The sequence below is a fragment of the Bombina bombina genome, chromosome 1 (genome assembly GCF_027579735.1).
Source record: "Bombina bombina isolate aBomBom1 chromosome 1, aBomBom1.pri, whole genome shotgun sequence".
Classification (NCBI taxonomy): Eukaryota; Metazoa; Chordata; class Amphibia; order Anura; family Bombinatoridae; genus Bombina; species Bombina bombina.
Genome location: NC_069499.1, coordinates 1,103,433,045 through 1,103,460,946, shown reverse-complemented (window position 1 = coordinate 1,103,460,946; position 27,902 = coordinate 1,103,433,045). Strand labels below are relative to the sequence as shown.

The 27,902-nt window shown below is 39.7% G+C and overlaps 1 protein-coding gene across 2 annotated transcripts in view; it reads left to right on the top strand.

Moving 5' to 3' along the window:
• The window catches only part of ACSS2 (acyl-CoA synthetase short chain family member 2), a 330,905-nt gene that overhangs the window by 183,179 nt on the left and 119,824 nt on the right, over positions 1-27,902 (top strand). For both annotated transcript variants that reach the window (XM_053697133.1, XM_053697084.1), the window contains 3 exons: positions 14,204-14,341; positions 15,034-15,204; positions 16,865-16,998. In XM_053697133.1, the coding sequence (XP_053553108.1) occupies positions 14,204-14,341; positions 15,034-15,204; positions 16,865-16,998 (443 nt within the window). The remainder of the gene's footprint in view (positions 1-14,203; positions 14,342-15,033; positions 15,205-16,864; positions 16,999-27,902) is intronic.

Here is a 27,902-nt window from a genome sequence, read left to right as displayed (position 1 = left end):
TTGATGACGTCGGGAAATCTTCATACACGGAAAGAAAGAAATTTATCAGGTAAGCATACATTTTGTTTTTTTCGAAAGGCTTGGATACGCAATGTCCCAGATCCTTGGGCAATGGAAATAGTATCCCAGGGTTACAGAATAGGATTCAAGTCTTGCCCTCCAAGGGGCTGATTTATCCTGTCAAGACTATATCTCTGCAAACCAGGTAAAGCGAGAGGCCTTTTTAAATTGCTTAAAGGACCTATTTTCCCTGGGAGTGATTGCTCCAGTTCCCATAGAGGAACAGGGTCAAGGATTCTATTCAAATCTATTTGTGGTTCCTAAAAAGGAGGGAAATTTCCGTCCCATTTTAGACCTAAAGTGTCTCAGCAAATTCCTCAGGGTTCCGTCCTTTAAAATGGAAACCATTCATTCTATTATTCCCTTGGTCCAAGAGGGTCAGTTTATGGACGACCATAGACCTGAAGGTCGCTTATCTTCCTGTTCTTATTCACAGGGAACATCACCAGTTTCTGAGGTTTGCCTTTCTGGACAAGCATTTCCATTTTGTTGCACCTCCGTTTGGCCTTGCCACAGCTCCCAGAATATTCACAAAGGTTATGGGGGCTCTTTCTCCAACATAGGTGTGTCCGGTCCACGGCGTCATCCTTACTTGTGGGATATTCTCTTCCCCAACAGGAAATGGCAAAGAGCCCAGCAAAGCTGGTCACATGATCCCTCCTAGGCTCCGCCTACCCCAGTCATTCTCTTTGCCGTTGTACAGGCAACATCTCCACGGAGATGGCTTAGAGTTTTTTAGTGTTTAACTGTAGTTTTTATTATTCAATCAAGAGTTTGTTATTTTAAAATAGTGCTGGTATGTACTATTTACTCAGAAACAGAAAAGAGATGAAGATTTCTGTTTGTATGAGGAAAATGATTTTAGCAACCGTCACTAAAATCCATGGCTGTCCCACACAGGACTGTTGAGAGCAATTAACTTCAGTTGGGGGAACAGTGTGCAGACTTTTGCTGCTTGAGGTATGACACATTCTAACAAGACGATGTAATGCTGGAAGCTGTCATTTTCCCTATGGGATCCGGTAAGCCATGTTTATTACGATCGTAAATAAGGGCTTCAAAAAGGGCTTATTAAGACTGTGGACTTTTTCTGGGCTAAATCGATTCATTATTAACACATATTTAGCCTTGAGGAATCATTTTATCTGGGTATTTTGATATAATAATATCGGCAGGCACTGTTTTAGACACCTTATTCTTTAGGGGCTTTCCCAAAGCATAGGCAGAGCCTCATTTTCGCGCCGGTGTTGCGCACTTGTTTTTGAGAGGCATGGCATGCAGTCGCATGTGAGAGGAGCTCTGATACTTAGAAATGACTTTCTGAAGGCGTCATTTGGTATCGTATTCCCCTTGGGGCTTGGTTGGGTCTCAGCAAAGCAGATACCAGGGACTGTAAAGGGGTTAAAGTTCAAAACGGCTCCGGTTCCGTTATTTTAAGGGTTAAAGCTTCCAAATTTGGTGGGCAATACTTTTAAGGCTTTAAGACACTGTGGTGAAAATTTGGTGAATTTTGAACAATTCCTTCATGTTTTTTTCGCAATTGCAGTAATAAAGTGTGTTCAGTTTAAAATTTAAAGTGACAGTAACGGTTTTATTTTAAAACGTTTTTTGTACTTTGTTATCAAGTTTATGCCTGTTTAACATGTCTGAACTACCAGATAGACTGTGTTCTGAATGTGGGGAAGCCAGAATTCCTATTCATTTAAATAAATGTGATTTATGTGATAATGACAATGATGCCCAAGATGATTCCTCAAGTGAGGGGAGTAAGCATGGTACTGCATCATTCCCTCCTTCGTCTACACGAGTCTTGCCCACTCAGGAGGCCCCTAGTACATCTAGCGCGCCAATACTCCTTACTATGCAACAATTAACGGCTGTAATGGATAATTCTGTCAAAAACATTTTAGCCAAAATGAACCCTTATCAGCGTAAGCGCGACTGCTCTGTTTTAGATACTGAAGAGCATGACGACGCTGATAACAATATTTCTGAAGGGCCCCCAACCCAGTCTGATGGGGCCAGGGAGGTTTTGTCTGAGGGAGAAATTACTGATTCAGGGAACATTTCTCAACAAGCTGAACCTGATGTGATTGCATTTAAATTTAAGTTGGAACATCTCCGCATTCTGCTTAAGGAGGTATTATCCACTCTGGATGATTGTGACAAGTTGGTCATCCCAGAGAAACTATGTAAAATGGACAAGTTCCTAGAGGTGCCGGGGCTCCCAGAAGCTTTTCCTATACCCAAGCGGGTGGCGGACATTGTTAATAAAGAATGGAAAAGGCCCGGTATTCCTTTCGTCCCTCCCCCCATATTTAAAAAATTGTTTCCTATGGTCGACCCCAGAAAGGACTTATGGCAGACAGTCCCCAAGGTCGAGGGAGCGGTTTCCACTTTAAACAAACGCACCACTATACCCATAGAGGATAGTTGTGCTTTCAAAGATCCTATGGATAAAAAATTAGAAGGTTTGCTTAAAAAGATGTTTGTTCAGCAGGGTTACCTTCTACAACCAATTTCATGCATTGTCCCTGTCGCTACAGCCGCATGTTTCTGGTTCGATGAGCTGATAAAGGCGGTCGATAGTGATTCTCCTCCTTATGAGGAGATTATGGACAGAATCAATGCTCTCAAATTGGCTAATTCTTTCACCCTAGACGCCACTTTGCAATTGGCTAGGTTAGCGGCTAAGAATTCTGGGTTTGCTATTGTGGCGCGCAGAGCGCTTTGGTTGAAATCTTGGTCGGCTGATGCGTCTTCCAAGAACAAGCTACTTAACATTCCTTTCAAGGGGAAAACGCTGTTTGGCCCTGACTTGAAAGAGATTATCTCTGATATCACTGGGGGTAAGGGCCACGCCCTTCCTCAGGATCGGCCTTTCAAGGCAAAAAATAAACCTAATTTTCGTCCCTTTCGTAGAAACGGACCAGCCCAAAGTGCTACGTCCTCTAAGCAAGAGGGTAATACTTCTCAAGCCAAGCCAGCTTGGAGACCAATGCAAGGCTGGAACAAGGGTAAGCAGGCCAAGAAACCTGCCACTGCTACCAAGACAGCATGAAATGTTGGCCCCCGATCCGGGACCGGATCTGGTGGGGGGCAGACTCTCTCTCTTCGCTCAGGCTTGGGCAAGAGATGTTCTGGATCCTTGGGCGCTAGAAATAGTCTCCCAAGGTTATCTTCTGGAATTCAAGGGACTTCCCCCAAGGGGGAGGTTCCACAGGTCTCAGTTGTCTTCAGACCATATAAAAAGACAGGCATTCTTACATTGTGTAGAAGACCTGTTAAAAATGGGAGTGATTCATCCTGTTCCATTAAGAGAACAAGGGATAGGGTTCTACTCCAATCTGTTCATAGTTCCCAAAAAAGAGGGAACGTTCAGACCAATCTTAGATCTCAAGATCTTAAACAAGTTTCTCAAGGTTCCATCGTTCAAGATGGAAACCATTCGAACTATTCTTCCTTCCATCCAGGAAGGTCAATTCATGACCACGGTGGATTTAAAGGATGCGTATCTACATATTCCTATCCACAAGGAACATCATCGGTTCCTGAGGTTCGCATTCCTGGACAAACATTACCAGTTCGTGGCGCTTCCTTTCGGATTAGCCACTGCTCCAAGGATTTTCACAAAGGTACTAGGGTCCCTTCTAGCTGTGCTAAGACCAAGGGGCATTGCTGTAGTACCTTACTTGGACGACATTCTAATTCAAGCGTCGTCCCTTCCTCAAGCAAAGGCTCACACGGACATTGTCCTGGCCTTTCTCAGATCTCACGGATGGAAAGTGAACGTGGAAAAGAGTTCTCTATCTCCGTCAACAAGGGTTCCCTTCTTGGGAACAATAATAGACTCCTTAGAAATGAGGATTTTTCTGACAGAGGCCAGAAAAACAAAGCTTCTAGACTCTTGTCGGATACTTCATTCCGTTCCTCTTCCTTCCATAGCTCAGTGCATGGAAGTGATCGGGTTGATGGTAGCGGCAATGGACATAGTTCCTTTTGCGCGCATTCATCTAAGACCATTGCAACTGTGCATGCTCAGTCAGTGGAATGGGGACTATACAGACTTGTCTCCGAAGATACAAGTAAATCAGAGGACCAGAGACTCACTCCGTTGGTGGCTGTCCCTGGACAACCTGTCACGAGGGATGACATTCCGCAGACCAGAGTGGGTCATTGTCACGACCGACGCCAGTCTGATGGGCTGGGGCGCGGTCTGGGGATCCCTGAAAGCTCAGGGTCTTTGGTCTCGGGAAGAATCTCTGTTACCGATAAATATTCTGGAACTGAGAGCGATATTCAATGCTCTCAAGGCTTGGCCTCAGCTAGCGAGGGCCAAGTTCATACGGTTTCAATCAGACAACATGACAACTGTTGCGTACATCAACCATCAGGGGGGAACAAGGAGTTCCCTGGCGATGGAAGAAGTGACCAAAATCATTCTATGGGCGGAGTCTCACTCCTGCCACCTGTCTGCTATCCACATCCCAGGAGTGGAAAATTGGGAAGCGGATTTTCTGAGTCGTCAGACATTGCATCCGGGGGAGTGGGAACTCCATCCGGAAATCTTTGCCCAAGTCACTCAGCTGTGGGGCATTCCAGACATGGATCTGATGGCCTCTCGTCAGAACTTCAAAGTTCCTTGCTACGGGTCCAGATCCAGGGATCCCAAGGCGGCTCTAGTGGATGCACTAGTAGCACCTTGGACCTTCAAACTAGCTTATGTGTTCCCGCCGTTTCCTCTCATCCCCAGGCTGGTAGCCAGGATCAATCAGGAGAGGGCGTCGGTGATCTTGATAGCTCCTGCGTGGCCACGCAGGACTTGGTATGCAGATCTGGTGAATATGTCATCGGCTCCACCTTGGAAGCTACCTTTGAGACGAGACCTTCTTGTTCAGGGTCCGTTCGAACATCCGAATCTGGTTTCACTCCAGCTGACTGCTTGGAGATTGAACGCTTGATCTTATCGAAGCGAGGGTTCTCAGATTCTGTTATCGATACTCTTGTTCAGGCCAGAAAGCCTGTAACTAGAAAGATTTACCACAAAATTTGGAAAAAATATATCTGTTGGTGTGAATCTAAAGGATTCCCTTGGGACAAGGTTAAGATTCCTAGGATTCTATCCTTCCTTCAAGAAGGATTGGACAAAGGACTATCTGCAAGTTCCCTGAAGGGACAGATTTCTGCCTTGTCTGTGTTACTTCACAAAAAGCTGGCCGCTGTGCCAGATGTTCAAGCCTTTGTTCAGGCTCTGGTTAGAATTAAGCCTGTTTACAAACCTTTGACTCCTCCTTGGAGTCTCAATTTAGTTCTTTCAGTTCTTCAGGGGGTTCCGTTTGAACCCTTGCATTCCGTTGATATTAAGATATTATCTTGGAAAGTTTTGTTTTTAGTTGCAATTTCTTCTGCTAGAAGAGTTTCAGAATTATCTGCTCTGCAGTGTTCTCCTCCTTATCTGGTGTTCCATGCAGATAAGGTGGTTTTACGTACTAAACCTGGTTTTCTTCCAAAAGTTGTTTCTAATAAAAACATTAACCAGGAGATTATCGTACCTTCTCTGTGTCCGAAACCAGTTTCAAAGAAGGAACGTTTGTTGCACAATTTGGATGTTGTTCGCGCTCTAAAATTCTATTTAGATGCTACAAAGGATTTTAGACAAACATCTTCCTTGTTTGTTGTTTATTCCGGTAAAAGGAGAGGGCAAAAAGCAACTTCTACCTCTCTCTCTTTTTGGATTAAAAGCATCATCAGATTGGCTTACGAGACTGCCGGACGGCAGCCTCCCGAAAGAATCACAGCTCATTCCACTAGGGCTGTGGCTTCCACATGGGCCTTCAAGAACGAGGCTTCTGTTGATCAGATATGTAGGGCAGCGACTTGGTCTTCACTGCACACTTTTACCAAATTTTACAAGTTTGATACTTTTGCTTCTTCTGAGGCTATTTTTGGGAGAAAGGTTTTGCAAGCCGTGGTGCCTTCCATTTAGGTGACCTGATTTGCTCCCTCCCTTCACCGTGTCCTAAAGCTTTGGTATTGGTTCCCACAAGTAAGGATGACGCCGTGGACCGGACACACCTATGTTGGAGAAAACAGAATTTATGTTTACCTGATAAATTACTTTCTCCAACGGTGTGTCCGGTCCACGGCCCGCCCTGGTTTTTTTAATCAGGTCTGATAATTTATTTTCTTTAACTACAGTCACCACGGTACCATATGGTTTCTCCTATGCAAATATTCCTCCTTAACGTCGGTCGAATGACTGGGGTAGGCGGAGCCTAGGAGGGATCATGTGACCAGCTTTGCTGGGCTCTTTGCCATTTCCTGTTGGGGAAGAGAATATCCCACAAGTAAGGATGACGCCGTGGACCGGACACACCGTTGGAGAAAGTAATTTATCAGGTAAACATAAATTCTGTTTTTGGCAGTGGTCAGATCTCAGGGAATTGCGATGGCGCCTTACCTAGACGACAGCTTGGTTCAGGCGTCATCTTTTCAACTAGCAAAATCTCATACAGAGTATGTACTTTTCTACATTCCTACGGGTGGAAAGTGAATCTGGAAAAGAGTTCACTTGTTCTAAATACAAGGATGTGTTTCTTAGGGACAATCATAGATTCCCTATCCATGAAGATTTTCCTGACCGATGTCAGAAAATCCAAACTTCTTGCTTCATGCATTTCCCTCCAGTCTGCTATTCGTCCATCAGTTGCTCAATGCATAGAGGTGATTGGTCTGATGGTGGCTTCCATGAACATCATCCCTTTTGCTCTGTTCCATCTGAGACCTCTGCAACTATGCATGCTCAGTCAATGGAACGGAGACCATTCAGATCTATCACAGAGGATAGATCTGGATCCCCTATCAAGAAACTCTCTCGTGTTGGATTTCACAGGACCATCTGTCTCGGGGCACATGCTTCCTGAGACCTTCCTGGGTGATTGTGACCACAGACACCAGCCTGTTAGGCTGTTGAGCAGTTTGTGGCTCATTAAAAGCTCAGGGTCTGTGGACTCGGGAGGAGTCTTCTCTTCCCATAAACATCTTAGAGTTGAGAGCAATCTTCAATGCCTTGACAGCTTGGCCTCAATTGTCCTTAGGCCGGTTTATCAGATTCCAGTCGGACAATATCGCCTCGGTGGCTTACATCAACCACCAGGAAGGAGGTGACTCTAATTCTTCAGTTGGCAGCAGCTCATGATCGTCTCTTATCTGCTATCCACATCCCAGTAGTGGACAACTGGGAGGCAGATGTTCTGAGCAGACAGTCCTTCTATCCCAGGGGGTGGACTCTCCATCCGGAAGTATTCTCAAAGATAACTCTCAGGTGGGGGGGTTCCGGAGCTGGGACTCATGGCGTCTCCCCAAACGCCAAGCTTTCAAAGTACGTTTCAAGGTCAAGAGATCCTCAAGCTGTTCTGATAGACGCTCTGGCAGTTCCTTGGAATTTAAATCTAGCATACCTGTTTCCTCTGTTTGCTCTCCTTCCATGAGTTATTGCTCGTATCAAACAGGAGAGAGTATCTGTGATTCTAATAGCTCCTGCATGGCCTTGCAGAATCTGGTTCACAGATCTGGTGAAGATGTCATCTCTTCCGCCTTGGAGGTTACATCTGAGGAAGGACCTTCTACTTCAGGGTCCTTTGAGATTGAATGCCTAGTTTTGGTTAGGAGTGGTTTTTCTGAGACAGTCATTAATACCATGCTTCAGGCTCGTAAGCCTGTTACTCGTAAAATTTACCATAAGGAATGGCGCAAATACCTCTATTAGTGCAAATCAAAGGGTTTCTCTTGGAGAAAGGTAAGGGTACTCAGAATGTTGGCTTTTTTCAGGAGGGCCTGGATAAGGGTTTGTCAGTCAGTACTCTGAAGGGTCAGATTTCTGCACTGTCTATTCTTTTGCACAAACGTCTGGCAGATTTGCCAGATGTCCAATCTTTTGTTCAGGCCCTGGTCAGAATCAGGCCTGTGTTTAAACCTGTTGCTCCTCCTTGGAGCCTTAATCTTGTTCTTAAAGTTTTGCAGCAGGCTCCTTATTCTCACACTGGCATAAGCTGTGCGCACTCACAGATCAGGAATATTGTCTATTTTTTTTTTTTATGTGCTTCAGGTTAGGGTGCATGATACAAAGCAGGAGCTTTACATTTGTGCTATGGTTGCATTGCTCGGTATTATTGTTGAGTGTTTTTTTTTTTTTTTTTTAAATATATATTTTGTGTATCCAAAATTGTGTAAAAAAATAAATTCAAAAATGCTTATATATTCATGAATTATCCACAATAACTTGAAGCACGTAATACAACTATAAAAAGTTGACAATATTACTGTTATGTGAGTATGCACAGCTTCTGTCACAAGATACAGGAGAATACCTGAGCTCCAAGATGGCAGCCCCCAATACAAAGAGGCAGGGATTCAGCATCTGGCACCCTTAAGCTATAAGCTATTAAAAAAGAACTGATCTCCACAAGTTTGCACACTCACAACCTTACAAGTCAACTATCACAGTGACAGGACAATGGTAATCCATAGTGAATAGCAAGAGGTCCACATTTGCTGAATTTATTTAAGGCAAAAATGTATTATAGAGTAATGTTTCAGGATATTCCCCCTTTACACATACGTGTGTGTGTGTATATTTGTTTGTTTGTACACTATTTAAGCACAGCACTTGTGAGTTATCATTGTTCTGAAGAAGGGGAAACATATCCCCGAAACTTCAATAAACTTGGCTATTCTTGGTTGATGCAAATCCTGGTCTGTTTGAGAGCTCTGCAGTTATGCATGCTCAAACAATGGAACAGAGACCATTCGGATCTGTCTCAGAGGATAGATCTAGTCCACACGACAAGAGACTCTCTCCCGTGGTGTCTTTCTCAAGAGCATCTGTCTCAGGGCACATGCTTCCGGAGACCTTCCTGGGTGATTGTGAACACGGACCCCAGCCTGATTGGCTGGGGTGCAGTCTGGGACTCGTTAAAGGCCTGGGACTATGGACTTGGGAGTAGTCTGTTCTCCCTATAAACATTTTGGAGTTGAGAACAATTTACAATGCTCTGATAGCTTGGCCTCAGTTGTCCTTAGCCCAGGTTTACTTCAACCACCATTGAGGAACTCAGAGTTCCTTAGCCATGAAGAAGGTGGCACGGATTATTCAGTGGGCGGAAGCTCACAATTGTTGTCTATCTGCCATCCACTTTCCAGTAATGGACAACTGGAGAGCGGATTTCCTGAGCAGACTGATGTTTCATCCTGGATTAACCCTGAAATGGGGGTTGCCGGAGTTGGATCTGATGGCATCTCGGCAGAATGCCAAACTTACAAGGAGCGGTTCAAGGCCAAGAGATCCGCAGGCCGCCTTCATAGATACTTTGACGGTTCTTTGGGATTTCAGTCTAGCATACCTATTTCCTCCATTTGCGCTCCTCCCACGAGTCATTGTTCGTATCAAACAGGAGAGAGTGTTGGTAATTCTAATAGCTCCTGCATGGCCTCGCAGGTTCCGGTATGTAGACCTAGTGAAGATGTCATCTCTTCCATCTTGGAGGTTGCCTCTGAGGAAGGACCTTCTAATACAGTGTCCTTTTCTCCATCTAAATCTTGTTTCTCTGAAGCTGGCTGCTTAGAAATTAAAAGCTTAGTTGTTTCTAGGCGTGGATTTTCTGAGTCGGTCATTGAGACCATGATCCAGGCTTGTAAGCCTGTTTACCTGTAAAATTTACCATAAGGTATGGCATTAATACCTTTATTGGTGTGAATCTAAGGGTTGCTCTTGGATTAGGGTTAGGATTCCTAGAATTTAGTCTTTTCTCCAGGAAGGTTTCTGCTTTATCTATTTTGTTACTCTAGTGACTGGCGTGCGTGCCAGATGTTCAATCTTTTTGTAAGGCCCTGGTCAGTATCAGGCCTGTGTTTAAACCTGTTGCTTCTCCTTCGAGCCTTAACCTTGTTCTTAAAGTTTTGCAGCAGGCTCTGTTTGAGCCTTTGCATTCCATACGTCAGCAGGAGGAGGCAAAGAGCAAGTTTGCACACTCACAACCTTACAAGTCAACTATCAAGGTGACAGGACAATGGTAATCCATAGTGAACAGCAAGAGGTCCACATTTGCTGAATTTTTTTAAGGCAAAAATGTATTATAGTGTAATGTTTCAGGATATTCCCCCTTTACACACACGTGTGTATATATGTTTGTTTGTACACTATTTAAGCACAGCACTTGTGAGTTATCATTGCTCTGAAGAAGGGGAAACATATCCCTGAAACTTCAATAAACTTGGCTATTCTTGGTTGATGCAAATCCTGGTCTGTACCTATTTTTTGGTATTATATATATGTATGTGTGTGTGTGTGTGTGTATGTTTATGTGTGTGTGTGTATATATGTACAGTATATATATATATATATATATATATATATATATATATATATATATATATATATATATATATATACATACATACAGTATCTCACAAAAGTGAGTACACCCCTCTCATTTTTGTATTATATATTTTCATGTGACAGCACTGAAGAAATGACCCTTTACTGCAATGTAAAGTAGTGAGTGTACAGCCTGTATAAGAGTGTAAATTTGCTGTCCCATCAAAATAACTCAACACACAGCCATTAATGTCTAAAGCGTTGGCAACAAAAGTGAGTACCCCTCTAAGTGGAAATGTCCAAATTGGGCCCAAAGTGTCAATATTTTGTATGGCCACCATTTTCCAGCACTGCCTTAACCCTCTTGGGCATGGAGTTCACCAGAGCTTCACAGGTTGCCACTGTAGTCCTCTTCCACTCCTCCATGACGACATCACGGAGCTGGTGGATGTTAGAGACCTTGTGCTCCCCCACTTTCCGTTTGAGGATGCCCCACAGATGCTCAATAGGGTTTACGTCTGGAGATATGCTTGGCCATTCCATCACCTTTACCCTCAGCTTCTTTAGCAAGGCAGTGGTCGTCTTGGAGGTGTGTTTGGGGTCGTTATCATGTTGGAATACTGCCCTGCGGCCCAGTCTCCAAAGGGAGGGAATCATGCTCTGCTTCAGTATGTCACAGTACATGTTGGCATTCATGGTTCCCTCAATGAACTGTAGCTCCCCAGTGCCGGCAGCACTCATGCAGGCCCAGACCATGACACTCCCACCACCATGCTTGACTGTAGGCAAGACACACTTGTCTTTGTACTCCTCACCTGGTTGCCGCCACACACGCTTGACACTATCTGAACCAAATAAGTTTATCTTGGTCTCATCGGACCACAGGACATGGTTCCAGTAATCCATGTCCTTAGTTTCCTTGTCTTCAGCAAACTGTTTGCGGGCTTTCTTGTGCCTCATCTTTAGAAGAGGCTTCCTTCTGGGACGACAGCCATGGAGACCAGTTTGATGCAGTGTGCGGCGTATGATCTGAGAACTGACAGGCTGACCCCACCCCTTCAATCTTTCAGCAATGCTGGCAGCACTCAAATGTATATTTCCAAAGACAACCTCTGCATATGATGCTGAGCACCTGCACTCAACTTCTTTGGTTGACCATGGCAAGGTCTGTTCTGACTGGAACCTGTCCTGTGAAACCGCTGTATGGTCTTGCCCACTGTGCTGCAGCTCAGTTTCAGGGTCTTGGTAATCTTCTTATAGCCTAGGCCATCTTTATGTAGAGCAACAATTCTTTTTTTTCAGATCCTCAGAGTTATTTGTCATGAGGTGCCATGTTGAACTTCCAGTGACCAGTATGAGAGAGTGTGAGAGTGATAACACCAAATTTAACACACCTGCTCCCCATTCACACCTGAGACCTTGTAACACTAACGAGTCACATGACACCGGAAAGGGAAAATGACTAATCTCTGGTTAATTTTCCAGAGTGCTAATTGCTACCACGATATTCCAGTAGCAATAAACAGCCACTTGTAATGGCTGGTTAATTATCATGCTCCCATAACAGTCAAATTTGCCCATTTGCGGGAGCGCAATACTTTAGTGCTCCACTTGTAATCTAGCCCTAAGTCTGTAGTCGAACAATGACTCATTCTTATGCTTCTATATCAGCCAACAGGTTGTAGTCATTAACAATTCTGTATTATACCTCACCTGGGTACCGGTTACTTTATAATGTATAGGACATAAAAGTGCAAAAAGAAAATCTTCAAATGTGTCATTGCATTTTATTATTGCACTGTTGCTGCTTATTTATGCCTGTGTGACTAATCCCTTCAAAAGCGTTAAACACATAAAGTCAGCTCTAGAGCAGCAACATAGTGCTGGGAGGTAGATACGCATTATCTGTAGAGCTACTGACAAATGGCGTTTTTGTGTAGGCACCAATTACCAGCTAACTTCCAGTCGTGTATTGCTGCTCATGACCTATCTAGGATGCAACAAAGGTTACACAGAGAACAAAGTAAATGTCTTAATAGAAGTACATTGAAAAGTGTCTTACAACTAACTGCATGCTCTGTCTGAACCATGAAAGTTTTATTTTCATTTTCATATCCCTTTAAAGGGACAGTTTACTCAAAAAATTTCTCCCCTTTAAATTGTTCCCAATGATCCACTTTACCTGCTGGAGTGTATTAAATTGTTTACAAGTATTTCCATTAACCTTATATTGGCATTTGAATAAGTTTATTTAGCCTGTGGTATCCCCACCCATCCTGAAAGTTTTTGGCCACGAAGCCAAGCTGTATTAACACAGCCAGAAGAAGAGATTACACTCCCAGTGGGTTATAGAAGAGATAAGTTAATAAAATGTTAATTTTCCATTGTTCTCTGCAAGTATTGGTGATTGATTTACGGACAGATATAAGATAAAGAAGCAAGTATATGTACACACTGTGATAAAGTAATGAGATCTGATTATACCTACAAGCTCAACCCATTTTATTAGGCTGTGGCTTCAAAACATAAAATAAGCTAATTCATATACACAAATAAACCTTAAAAAAGCAAATCTCATACATTTTACAAAAAAAGTAATTGGAAACACATTAAGGGAAAAACAATTTTATAGTATACTGTCCCTTTAAGGTGACGTGATATCACCATTAGTGAGGCAGCATATAATGATTTTTAGAATTAACATGTTTTAAGATGGTTTGCTGTAAGATTCTTGTGATTGTCCACTGGATTCAAATCCCTCAGGTGAAGGTACTATAGTCTGTTAACCCTTGAGATCCCAATTTGCTGATGGCATCTTTCTTGAAACACAAATCCTTTTTGTTTGTAAATGTTTAAAAGGCAGATATGTAATAATAATAATTATTATATTAGTGTCATAGGAAACTAAAACGTAAATAAAAATCACTTCAGGACCATCACAAACTAAAAGGTTTAGGAGGTAGTGCTGCAAGAATTTCACTGATTTTGTTTTGTCGTCATCTTTCCTATAAAGTTAATCTTTAACATTGTAGCCTCTGAGTGCAGCTTTTTATGGGACAGTGCACAGATCATTACAGTTCACTTATCATTTGGAAAATGAACAGATTTGTACAGCTTTGTCCTGTTATTTGTACCTTCTTGCTTTCTTGGATAAAAAAAAATGAAAAATAGCTCATTCAAAGTGAATAGATCAAGTGTTTAATGCAGAATTGTCTGCGATTTCATCTGGGATGGGTATAACTAGCCAGCAGTTTGAGACAGACAGGCTTATTTTTAAAACAGCATAATATTTCATAGGGATAAAAAAACATCTGTGCATTGTCTTGTGCTGTTATCTGTGCATGTGTGATGATTCAGTAAGTTCAGAAGGGAATCTAGATTTGGCTCAAGGGAGTCATACGTTTAAAAGAGGATGTTTTGAATAAGCTGAGTAGTCCCCCAGAGGAGTTTGTGTTTGCATTAAGTGGGTTAAGAATAAAATATATTGATGGTCGAATTAAACGGGAGAATAGAAGGAAGTCTGTAGTTTTACTGTATTGAGTTAGAAGACAGAACTTATTTGCTGTCAAACACTATAAATAAAAAAGAGGAATGTGGGTGTGAGGTTTTTTCACTAATTCAGTAGAAAAGCTTATTTCAGATATACACGCAGAATGTGGGAAATGTTACTTTATAAAAAATATAATGCATGCATGTATTAGTGAAGTTACTGATGCTGTATAAAATGAACCCAGGCTTTTTTTCTGTAATGTATTCTGTTTTCTGTAGACGCCTTGGAACCCGTCTGTTGATTTGTGGTGGCACGACCTGATGAAAAATGCCAGTGCGGAGTGTGAGCCAGAGTGGTGCGATGCAGAGGATGAACTGTTCATACTTTATACCAGCGGGTCTACTGGAAAACCCAAGGTGACTGAGGGCAGATACTGGTTACCCAGGTGATCTTGTGACGCAGAATAAGCTGGAGGCAGCCACTCCTGTTTAAAGATCCTTAGATGATACAGTTTTGAACTTGAAGAATAAACTCATTATTTTGTCTCTGAAATGTTAGTATTTTTATTCCATTATCAGAGAGCCAATCTGTTTTTTTCTATGTGTGAGTTACGTTTTGTCCATTTTCCCTTTTGAAATGAACAACCCGTCTCTCAGTTGAGACACAAATTCAATATATATATATCACATATGAGCTTGCTGTCTCATTCCACATAACAGGATCTAATTATTTATTTTGCTTTATGAGAGAACAAATCTGTCTTTCATCTCATAATCATTAAAGATCAGCCCAACACTGGTTATATAGTAGGTGCACGCTATAAGGCATTACTGCCAAAACCCCATAATCCACAAGAAAGTTCTAGACTGTAATATAGAAGCGCTTTACTTCCTTCAATCTTATTTATAGAGGATATATCATAACCGACAACATTTTGGGATTCCTCCCTTACTCCTCTTAAGTTATGCCAGACCCCTTACTGCCAGCCCGTCCCTCAATCAGCAGGCTATTTCAAACTTTCACCTCTCAGAAATGCACTATTCCTTTTTTTTGTACATGTGCTTTCTCTTTATTGCATTTCTTAATCTTATGTGCTGCTTTTTTGCAGGGGGTGGTGCATACGGCTGGAGGTTACATGATATACACTGCAGCCACCTTTAAGTATGTGTTTGATTACCACCAAAATGACATATACTGGTGCACTGCAGATATTGGCTGGATAACTGGACACTCCTACCTCGTCTACGGACCACTAGCCAATGGGGCAACCAGTGTGTTAGTAAGTTTTATCTTTTTGTCTGATCAAAGCCACTTTCTCATTAAAACCCTTTAGTTAGATGATAGTGCAGCTACTATTTGAATCACATTATTTATTTTACACCTTGGATTCTACGTGAATTATTGACAAACATACAGATCCATCAGCTCCTTATTTTGTCTCCCTTGTCTGTTCTTGTCCCTGCTTTGCATTTGCCGTCCCTGTATGGTAGTACTTAATTATTTTTTGTTTCTATGTTCTCTGCAACTCTCCAATATCTCTTTTCTTTACCAGTTATATGTCACTTACTAGAAGATTGACCCAAAATAGAGGATGTCAAATTAAATTAAATTCAAGAAAATATAAGACATTTGTATCACGTAAAGAATTTTGTAACATTATATTAGCTCCCTTCACAGAAACTAGCCCCTAGAACAAGTTGATGTAGTAAAGGTAGTAGTAATATAGTCCTTTTTATATATTGTGTAAAGAATATCCCAAGAAAGCTTAAGCCCAGACATTTGCACACGTTTCTAGCAGCCTGCTGAGGCACACAAGGTGTCCTCCTGTTGTGAGAGACAATCAAATGAATATGTTTATGGCAGTAGGTACCTGTTTAGACACTCGAGGCTGTGGGCTCTGTATTTGCATTAATAATAAGAAAAAAACAAGCTATTTCATGAACCGCTAAAGTACAGACCGCTAACCTCAGTTAACAGTAAAAGATGGAAGCAAACTTTCTGAAAAAAGTTATTCTGCAATCAGAAGTTTATATTTTATTATTATATTCTGCCCTAAGCATACGGAAAAGCTATCTGTGTTCCACTGACATTTTAGATCAACACTCAGGCATTCGTTATCAAAGATTCAAGGGAAGGTATATTAACTAAGGCATTAACAGAGTGGGCCTTGCAAGATTCTTTTTCATTAATGCTACAAGTATGAATTTATTTCAAAAAAAGATCAATGAAAAGATACTGCTGTGACCACTCAGTCTATTTGCTTTATCAGCATAGCCTACTGGTTTTCAAACCTATCCTATCCTAACGCCTCCCCAAAAGGCCAGATTTTCAGGATATCTGAACTTGAGCACTGGTAAAATAATAAAAAGCTGATTAGTAAACATGGTTATTAACCTGCTCTCACCCAAGGTAATCCTGTTAGAGAGGCCTGAGAGGACAGGTTTGAAAACCAGTGGCATAGCCTGCAGTGATACAGGCAGCAAGTTGCTGTTGATAAAGTGATTGTTAAACTGATGGTGAACTTAGAAGGCTGAGAAACAGCAGAGCTAAGAGCGCACTAGCTTCCAAAATTTTAGCACCTACTACTATCCTGCTGCCAACACCACTGAGAATCAATGTAATCTGTATGAGCTTAAATTGCTAAAATTGGCCCAACACTGAATAATGCAAACTCATCAAGCAGGTTGCTGATACATACGGTTTCCTTGGCTTCTATAGAGCAGAACTATGCTGTAATCAAGTGTTATGCAGTCATTCCTGACTGTTCATGGGGTAAACAAAGAGTTTAAACTCAAACATTCTGCTCTTGTTTGCCTCCTTATTTTATTCTTTGCTTTTTCTTGTATGCTTCTCACTGTTGCTTGCATGGACTTTTTATTTAAATATCTATCAAAATGTCAAGCGTCTGCAGTATGTTACACAACGTTCTTATTTTTTAGTTTGAAGGTCTTCCGATATACCCTGATGTCTCCCGTATGTGGCAGATTATCGATAAGTACAGAGTGAGCAAGTTCTACACTGCACCAACAGCCATTCGCCTTCTGATGAAGTACGGAGACGAACCTGTCAAAAGGTACCCCTCCTAAAGAGTGCTCTCGATATTTAATGTATGAAACCTGCCTACCGAGGATTACAAGAGCAGGTCTTGCAAATCACCTCTTTTTAAATTGAGCCTTTTTTTTTTTATTCACCTATGAAAACTTTTTTTTTTTTTTTTTTTTTTTTAAAGGAGCTTTATTGAAAAATATAGGTACATACACATATGCGTTATCAATAATGTTGGTTGTAGACACAACACAATTAAGCATAAGAACAACCTGAACCTCTCATTGGTAGGCTTTAGATAAAGTGTTTAAAGTCAGATGGAATTCATGTCCAATGAGTTGGTGGACTGCTAGTTCCATATTATCAGGCTCCAAATTTTCACTTTTTCTTAGAGTTTTGCTGTGCAAAGATTATTACATCAATCCAAAAAAGACAAAAACATTATCATTGGCATAACAGGTGCTCCAAAGAGCAGATCAGATATAAGACAAACAACTTACAGTTAATACACAATATAAACCTGTAATAATAACATATAATACTACAATAGTAGCACACTGCAATCAGCTAGTCAATGCCATGTTATATTATTAAGGCATAAAGGTTAACCTGCAATCCATTGTTTCTATGGTTCTATAAACAAATACTCTACTTTTTTATATAATCAAAAGGGAAAAGGGGTTGGAGGAGGGAAGGGGGAGCATAGTAAGGGAAAGGGGAGGAAAGAAGAAAGAGAGGGAAAAAAAAAAAAAAACGGGAGGGGAGGCATGGCCAGAGACACTTCAATTTTCGACATGAGTCGGTGCCTCATACGGTACCATGTTTCCAGAGTTGGATTATCATTTCATGGATATCTAGTTTCCCAACCCGGGCGTAGTGGTATCTTTCCAGACTTATCAGATTATCTACCCCCTATCTCCATTCTGAGATCTGGGGGATCCTGTTTGATTTCCATCTGGCCGGAACCAGGTTTTTGGCGTTCGTCAACATTAATAACAGTAGTGTTTTTTTGTGGAGTCTGGTATCCGGGTTGGGAAATAGAACAATAATGTCTCCATTGATTTTGGGACCTCCATACCTAGTATGGACTGGATGTAATCCCACACCCCTGTCCAGAACTCATCTAGCCTTGGGCAATCCCACCAGATGTGTGTTATGGAACCCGTTCCACCACAGCCCCTCCAACACCTGTCTGAGGAGTTAGGGTATATTTTCTTTAGGCGGGATGGTGTCAGGTACCAGCGACTTAGTAATTTGTAATGTGACTCCTGGATGCGTGCAGAAACCGACACATACCTAGAGGCCCGGAAAATCCGCTGCCATTCCTGCGAGTCCAATTCCAAGCCCAGCACCTATGAAAACTTTATATATTAAGCGAAAAAAGAGCTTTCGGGGATGTCCGTTTCAACTAGCTATTTAGTTACAGAATTAAAGAGACATTAAAGTAAAAATTAAACGGATAGTCTAGTAAAAATTTAAACTTTGATGATTCAGATAGCGCAAGCAATTTTCTAATTTTGCTCATATTATCAATGTAGCCACCAAATCAGCAAGCGCTACCCAGGTTCTGAACCAAAAATAGGTCGGATCCTAAGTTTACATTCTTGCTTTTTCAAATAAAGATACCAAGCGCACAAAGAAACATTGATAAAATAGGAGTAAATTAGAAAGTTGCTTAACATTGTATGCTCTATCTATCTGAATCACAAAAGTTTAATTTTGACTAGACTATTCCTTTAAACTTCAATAGATTGGATAGAGCATGGAATTTTAAACAACTTTCTAATTTAGTTTTGTTATAAATTTGGCTTAGTATTCTTGGTATGCTTTGTTAAAAAGTAATCTTAGGTGAGATCAGGAGCGTGCGCATGTCTCTAGCCATCTGGCAGCAGTGTTTGCAACATTGTTTATATCAGTGTTATCCATATATACAAGCACTGCTGCCATAGACTGCTAAAGACACGTGCACGCTCCTATCAGCCTACCTAGCTTTACTCTTCAACAAAGGATATCATGAGAACAAGGCAAATTTGATCATCGATCATGTGACTTTTTTCTTTTTGTGTTCATTGACATCCTGTCAAGTCTCTCAAAATTTTGTTCATTGGTATCTTCTCAGCTAAAAACTAATATGTAAGGAATTGTTATTAGTTTTAATAATTATAAGGTTTGTATTTGCACTCTCATTTGCTATAGAACAACCAAACAAAACTATGTATATTTTAAAAGTAGACAACCTATAGTATTATTGATCTTGGCATGTTTTTGCATATTATGTCACCATTTGGCTGTAATATGTATGCCAAATGTGATCAATAACTTTTTTCATAAACTCTGGGTTTCTCACTGAAATGGTTCTAAAATCTTCTTTATGATCTCATGTGTTCAGAAATAAACATGTATGGGTATGTCATTGGTTTGTGGTGAATACAATGCCTCTTATTGCAGCTGTGTATCACAGTTAACTCTTGTTAATGCAGAAACAACTAATAAGAGAGGCAAGAAAGCCCACACTTAAAAAGCAAAGACTACATATATAGCACTCACGGGGTTGTAAGTGTAACTGTCATGCAAATGGATCACTTTATGTACCAGACAGCTTTAATTGTAAAATAAAGTCTTGGATATGTTCTTAACACTATGAGAGATTAAAATATAATTTTTATTATAAATGCACAATAAAAATAGGAAAATACCAACTTAAAAACGCTCTAAGGAGCCTGCCATAGTAGTACTATTGGGTATTAGGAATCAAGATGGAGGAGAATACTAAGGTGGGTGGAGAATGAGTGCCTGAGGTTGGAGAAATAATGACACCTCCGACAGTTTGTCATAAACTAAATGTATAATTCAATAGCCATTGATTATTCTGATCTTGACACACACTAAAATGAGAAGGAAACCATAAGGAATATTATGCACGATAGGTATAATCTTTATTTAATGTAGATTGAACCACTTATGGTGTACTTACTTTGCAAGTTTGTGTTATTAACATTCCCCCGTTTGAAATGAGTTAGTGCTAATTTTAGCAGTTATCGATAACCCTGCCAATGAGTTCAGTTGAAAATTATTCTGAGGTACATATTATGCCATATTGTGGCCAGTTATAATAGTAAGTCTCTGTGTTATTTGCACTCAAATGCCAGGTAATACTAACCTAATTAATCAACAAGGGTGTTAGATTATAAACGTAGGTCGCTACATAAAGGTAACATCTGTAGTGTGAAAGGGCTTCTACATTTTTAATTGAAAAGGCAATTAAAGTACCAGTGCATTATTTTATCAAATTCAACATCTTACTGTGGTAGATAAGCTTAGGTGTGCGTATAAAAGCTTCCAATGTCAGCAGGGTGAGTTTTGTTTTTGTGAATCTTGGGGATTAAATAAAAGGTGGCTACAATGGGATTTGTCACTTTAAGGAACTGAAATTCCTTAGTTGTGATAATATTGTCATTCTTTGCCCCTTCTATTAGATTCATGTACACTTGTAAATAATCCTGTGTAGGATTATGGCCTAATTTGGTGTAGCAGGAGATATCTCGTAATTGTTTGTCTGTTTCTTGCTGATACATTTTAAGCGGCCATAAAACAATATTCCCCCCCTTGTCTGAATTTCTAATAATAATATCCTGCCAGGATTGTAGATCTTTCAATGCTTTTTGTTCCTTTTTGGACAGATTTTGATCTATTTTACTGTCTGGAATTTGTAATATTTTATTACAAACTAAATCGTTGAATACTTGAAGTTGTGAACACTGATTGATTTTAGGCATAAATGTAGACTTGTTCTTTATTTTATCTCGCCAGTTCTTATCTCTTTCTGTAACCTCTTCATTGAGGGTACCTGGTATAGATTCACTTTCTTGAAGTAATTCTTCTAGGATTTCAAGAGTATTTCTTTCCTCATCTGAAAGTGTATTAGCTTCTAATTGACTGATATTAGTTTGTCTATTGATGTAGAATCTCTTTAGAGCAATTTTTTGAATATATAGTTGTACATCTTTAATTGTTTCTTTATCCAGATTGGGGGTGGGACAAAATGTCATGCCTTTTGAGAGTACTTGTATATGTAATTTTTTTTTAGATGTCTTTTTTGTGTGGTTGACTTTTGTTGTTTCTTTTTGGTTTCCCCCCTGCCTCTTCTGGTGTGTGTACGTTTGAAGAGACATTTGTCCCTAAAAATCTTTCCTTTTGCCTCTTGTAATTCTCATGTGACTTTCATTTGAAGATGTTTGAGGTTTACTATCTGATTCAAGTGTCAAGTTAGTTTTCCCTGCCTCATATTTGTCCAGCTCCTTCTGATATTGTTTGTAAGCTGGTTCAAATTCTTTAAGTGTTTCGAATTCCTGCAACTTTGTATTTAGTTCTTGTACTTTAGTTTCTAGCAGATCATATTCTTCCTTATGGTGTTTTATTAATATTTTCATTAATTTCGCAGAGCACTTTGAGAGAGCTGTTTCCCATTCCACATTATGTATAGGATTAAGAAAATTCAAAGGCAGGGAAAAGTTGGATTCTGAGACCCCTAGGGATAAGTTTGAATTCAATATATTTCTCAGAAAATGGTGGTTCCACCATAGTTTGTCTTGCTTATACATGAGCTTATGTATGTCTCTGAGGGTTTGGTTCATTGTATCTGTGTTATTTGGTGTGCTAGTAGATGGATTTTCAAATACAGCATTTAAATCTGTTTCTCTTTTCTTTCATGTAATTAGCAAGAGTCCATGAGCTAGTGACGTATGGGATATACATTCCTACCAGGAGGGGCAAAGTTTCCCAAACCTTAAATGCCTATAAATACACCCCTCACCACACCCACAATTCAGTTTTACAAACTTTGCCTCCTGTGGAGGTGGTGAAGTAAGTTTGTGCTAGATTCTACGTTGATATGCGCTCCGCAGCAGGTTGGAGCCCGGTTTTCCTCTCAGCGTGCAGTGAATGTCAGAGGGATGTGAAGAGAGTATTGCCTATTTGAATTCAATGATCTCCTTCTACGGGGTCTATTTCATTAGGTTCTCTGTTATCGGTCGTAGAGATTCATCTCTTACCTCCCTTTTCAGATCGACGATATACTCTTATATATACCATTACCTCTACTGATTCTCGTTTCAGTACTGGTTTGGCTTTCTACTACATGTAGATGAGTGTCCTGGGGTAAGTAAGTCTTATTTTCTGTGACACTCTAAGCTATGGTTGGGCACTTTTATATAAAGTTCTAAATATATGTGTTTAAACATTTATTTGCCTTGATTCAGGATGTTCAAACGTTCCTTGTTTTCAGACAGTCAGTTTCATATTTGGGATAATGCATTTGAATAAATCAATTTTTTCTTACCTTAAAATTTGACTTTTTTTCCTGTGGGCTGTTAGGCTCGCGGAGGCTGAAAATGCTTCATTTTATTGCGTCATTCTTGGCGCAAAAAATTTCTTGTCATTTCCGGCGTCATACGTGTCGCCGGAAGTTGTGTCATATTTTTGACGTTTTTGCGCCAAAAAATGTCGGCGTTACCGGATGTGGCGCCATTTTTGGCGCCAAATAATGTGGGCAGCTTTTTTGGCGCTAAAAAATTTGAGCGTCATTGTTGTCTCCACAATATTTAAAGGGACAGTCTAGTCAAAACTAAACTTTCATGATTCAGATAGGGTATGCAATTTTAAACAACTTTGCAATTTACTTTTATCATCAAATTTGCTTTGTTCCCTTGGTGGTATTTTTGAAAAGCTAAACCTAGCTAGGCTCAAACTGATTTCTAAACAGTTGAAAACCGCCTCCTAGCTCAGAGCATTTTGAAAGTTTTTCACAGTTAGACTGTGCTAGTTCACATGTGTCATATAGATAACATTGTGCTCACTCCCGTGAAGTTATTTAGGAGTCTTCACTGATTGACTACACTGCATGTCAGTCAAAGGCACTTAGATAAGGAGGCTGTCTGCAAAGGCTTAGATACAAGGTAATCACAGAGGTAAAAAGTGTATTAATATAACTGTGTTGGTTATGCAAAAACGGGGAATGGGTAATAAAGGGATTATCTATCTTTTTAAATAAGAAAAATTTTGGTGTAGACTGTCCCTTTAAGTCTCATTATTTATTGCTTCTGGTTGCTAGAAGCTTGTTCATTGGCATTTTTTTCCCCATTCCTGAAACTGTCATTTAAGGAATTTGATCAATTTTGCTTTATATGTTGTTTTTTTCTATTACATATTGCAAGATGTCTCAGATGGACTCTGAATCAGAAGCCACTTCTGGAAAAACGCTTAACTGAGTTTCAGTTCTACCAAAGCTAAGTTCATTTATTTTAAATGTTATAAATGTTTATCTTTAGCTATGGTTTGTAATAAGTTGTTATGTTATACTTTTACATGCGGAATCCATTAGTATTTATGCTTTATATATTTTCTTTTCTTACAATAAATATTTAAAAGACTTATAAGAAATATTTTTCTGATTCTATGTTAAAGGCTTTGTCTGACTTTGTGCCTTCTAATAAAATTTTTAGGTCTTTTTCACTTCTTTTTTAATTATTGAAGTTTCAAATGACCAACAACATACTGATTTATCCTTCTCTGATGATGGTTTTTTTTTTTTTTTTCAGAAATTTTCTTCATCAGATATTGACACTAACAAATCTACTTTTTTATTATTTTTCTATTATTAAAGTACATTTGTTCTTTGTTGAAAAAGTGTTGATTATTTTGGAGTTCTTTAAGACTAGCTGACATTATTTCTGCCTATTTATTTCTTCTGTGTTTTCAGAGGTTTTCTTTTCAATTCCCCATACTAGGGAATGGAATAGGCTGAGAATTTTCTTTTATTCCTTCTTCAAAGGTTTTAAACTATATTCTTTGCCAGCAGTTAAACTCAATTTGGAGGGTTCTCCAATTTATTGGGGCTATCTCTACTTCTACTAGTTATGCTATTGTTTCTATAGCAAAATAGTATTTATTTTCCTTTAGATAGTTGTATCTTATTTATGGAAAATTATTTAGTTTCAGGTACTTTTTTTGGTCCTGTGATTTATTTGGATTTTGCAATTGCTTCATTTTCTCTGTTTACTTTAAGATCAAGTATCAGATTATGATTTATTTTAGCATTGTTAAAGAGACAACATTTACTAGACTAGGTGCTGTTGCATTTGTCTTGTTGTTTTGCATATATTGATTATGCAAGTCCACTGTATTGGCTGGTCCTTTAAACTGGACTATCATGTTAATAATTTCATTTGTGTCTTCATTTTATTGAATATTTTCGCAAATGAGGGTTAATCTATGTCTTTAGCTTTTTTAGCTAGAAGAATTTTGTGATTTTTAAAAAAAAAATAAAAAAAAATCCATATTTCTTTTGTTCTAAGATAATCAATTATTTGTTTTATAATTGGATTCAATTCTTAACTGTTACTCTGGGCTTCAAGGTTGAGTTCTAAGACTAAAACTTTAAGCTTATACTGGTTTGGTTGTTCTTATTAAGGAACGAATTCCTGAGTTCTTTCCCAAGTAACATGTCTATAATTGGAGTTCGAAATCAGCTCCCTAATTTTGCGATGTACGTGCCGTATTCCAGCTTGGCTGGTAAGGGGCAGGTTAAGGCTTCTTTGAAATTTATTTTGTCCAAATTTCTTTGATTTTATTCCAGTAAGGCTAACACTTTCTTTAACTATGTTTCTGTCCTATATATTTTGGGTACTGTTGAAGCATGGCTAGGCACCCATGGGGTTCAAACGCTGCTCAGACCTGGAATCTTCTGGGGTATTTCTTCCAGTTCCTTTTGAGGAACCGGGTTTTGGAGTTTTATTCAAACTATTTTGCCTTTTTATGGTCATTGATTAGCATTATTTCTTTTCATTAGATACAATGAATGCGTATTTTCATTTTTCTGTTTTCATTCAGATTATTTTCTGAGGATGCGGAATCGCATATGATTCACTTACTCTTCAGGACATAGTTAGAGGATCTTCTTTTCAAAAGCTCTTGATTCCTCACACAAGGGTCACCTTTTTTTAGGTTTCCAGATAGTTTGTGTCGCTGTCCTTGTCTCTATCAGACAAGGGATAATGTTATTGGGTTCCGTCTATCGGTACCTCTAGTCTCTATTATTTCCTTCAGTTGCTTTATATGCATAGAAGTTTTAGGTCTTATGGCCACAGCATTGGATTCAATTCCCTTTGCTCATTTTCACTAGAAAGAACCTTTCCAGTCTTTTATAACTGTTGTTTCTTCAAGAACATAGTTGGAGGATCAATTTATCAAAAAGTGCGTTTGATTCCTCAGACAAGGGTAACCTTTTTAGGTTTCCTGATAGATTCAGTGTTCTTGATTCTGTCTCTGACGGACAAGAGGCGTCTGAAATTGTTTTCAGCTTATCGAAACCTTTGCTCGTTTTCACATGCGACCTCTTCAGCTCTGTATGCTGAACCAGTGGTGCAGGGATTATACAAAGATATCTCAATTAATATCTTTAAAACCGATTGTTCGACACTCTCTGACGTGGTGGACAGATCACCATCGTTTAGTTCAGGGGGCTTCTTTTGTTCTTCCAACCTGGACTGTGATTTCAACAGATACAAGTCTGACAGGTTGGGGAGCTGTTTGGGGGTTTCTGACAGCACAAGGGGTTTGGGGATCTCAGGAGGTGAGATTACCAATCAATATTTTGGAACTCCGTGCAATTTTCAGAGCTCTTCAGTCATGGCCTCTTCTAAAGAGAGAATCGTTCATTTGTTTTTACACAGACAATGTCACAACTGTGGCATATATCTATCATCAAGGAGGGACTCACAGTCCTCTGGCTATGAAAGAAGTATCTCGAATACTGGTATGGGCGGAATCCAGCTCCTGTCTAATTTCTGCGGTTCATATCCCAGGTATAGACAATTGGGAAGCGGATTATCTCAGTCGCCAAACGTTACATCCGGGCGAATGGTCTCTTCACCCAGAGGTATTTCTTCAGATTGTTCAAATGTGGGGACTTCCAGAAATAGATCTGATGACTTCTCATCTAAACAAGAAACTTCCCAGGTATCTGTCCAGATCCAGGGATCCTCAGGCGGAAGCAGTGGATGCATTGTCACTTCCTTGGAAGTATCATCCTGCCTATATCTTTCCGCCTCTAGTTCTTATTCCAAGAGTAATCTCCAAGATTCTGAAGGTATGCTCGTTTGTTCTGCTGGTGGCTCCAGCATGGCCTCACAGGTTTTTGGTATGCGGATCTTGTCCGGATGGCCTCTTACCAACCGTGGACTCTTCCGTTAAGACCAGACCTTCTGTCACAAGGTCCTTTTTTCCTTCAGGTTCTCAAATCCTTAAATTTGAAGGTATGGAGATTGAACGCTTGATTCTTAGTCAAAGAGGTTTCTCTGACTCTGTGATTAATACTATGTTACAGGCTCGTAAATCTGTATCTAGGAAGATATATTATCGAGTCTGGAAGACTTTCATTTCTTGGTGTTTTTCTCATCTTTTTTTCCTGGCATTCTTTTAGAATTCCGAGAATTTTACAGTTTCTTCAGGATGGTTTGGATAAGGTTTGTCTGCAAGTTCATTGAAAGGACAAATCTCTGCTCTTTCTGTTCTTTTTCACAGAAAGATTGCTAATTTTCCTGATATTCATTGTTTTGTACAAACTTTGGTTCGTATAAAACCTGTTATTCAGTCAATTTCTCCTCCTTGGAGTTTGAATTTGGTTCTGGGGGCTCTTCAAACTCCTCCATTTGAACCTATGCATTCACTGGACATTAAATTACTTTCTTGGAAAGTTTTGTTTCTTTTGGCCATCTCTTCTGCTAGAAGAGTTTCTGAATTATCTGCTCTTTCTTGTGAGTCTCCTTTTCTGATTTTTCATCAGGATAAGGCGGTGTTGCGAACTTCTTTTAAATTTTTTCCTAAGGTTGTGAATTCTAACAACATTAGTAGAGAAATTGTGGTTCCTTCATTGTGTCCTAATCCTAAGAATTCTAAGGAGAGATCTTTGCATTCTTTGGATGTAGTTAGAGCTTTGAAATATTATGTTGAAGCTACTAAGAATTTCCGGAAGACTTCTAGTCTATTTGTTATCTTTTCCGGTTCTAGGAAAGGTCAGAAGGCCTCTGCCATTTCTTTGGCATCTTGGTTGATATCTTCAATTCATCATGCTTATGTCGAGTCAGTATAACTCCGCCTCAAAGGATTACAGCTCATTCTACTAGGTCAGTTTCTACTTCCTGGGCGTTTAGGAATGAAGCTTCAGTTGTTCAGATTTGCAAAGCAGCAACTTGGTCTTCTTTGCATACTTTTACTAAATTCTACCATTTTGATGTGTTTTCTTCTTCTGAAGCAGTTTTGGTAGAAAGGTACTTCAGGCAGCTGTTTTCAGTTTGATTCTTCTGCTTATAATTTCAGTTTTTTTCATTATAAGATTTAATCTTTATTTTGGTTGTGGATTATTTTCAGCGGAATTGGCTGTCTTTATTTTATCTCTCCCTCTCTAGTGACTCTTGCGTGGAAGATCCACATCTTGGGTAGTCATTATCCCATACATCACTAGCTCATGGACTCTTGCTAATTACATGAAAGAAAACATAATTTATGTAAGAACTTACCTGATAAATTCATTTCTTTCATATTAGCAAGAGTCCATGAGGCCCACCCTTTTCTTGTGGTGGTTATGAATTTTTTGTATAAAGCACAATTATTCCAATTCCTTATTTTTTGATGCTTTCGCTCCTTTATCACCCCACTTCTTGGCTATTCGTTAAACTGAATTGTGGGTGTGGTGAGGGGTGTATTTATAGGCATTTAAGGTTTGGGAAACTTTGCCCCTCCTGGTAGGAATGTATATCCCATACGTCACTAGCTCATGGACTCTTGCTAATATGAAAGAAATGAATTTATCAGGTAAGTTCTTACATAAATTATGTTTTTTTGTTGCCTTGATTTTCTGTCCGTTTCCCATTTAGA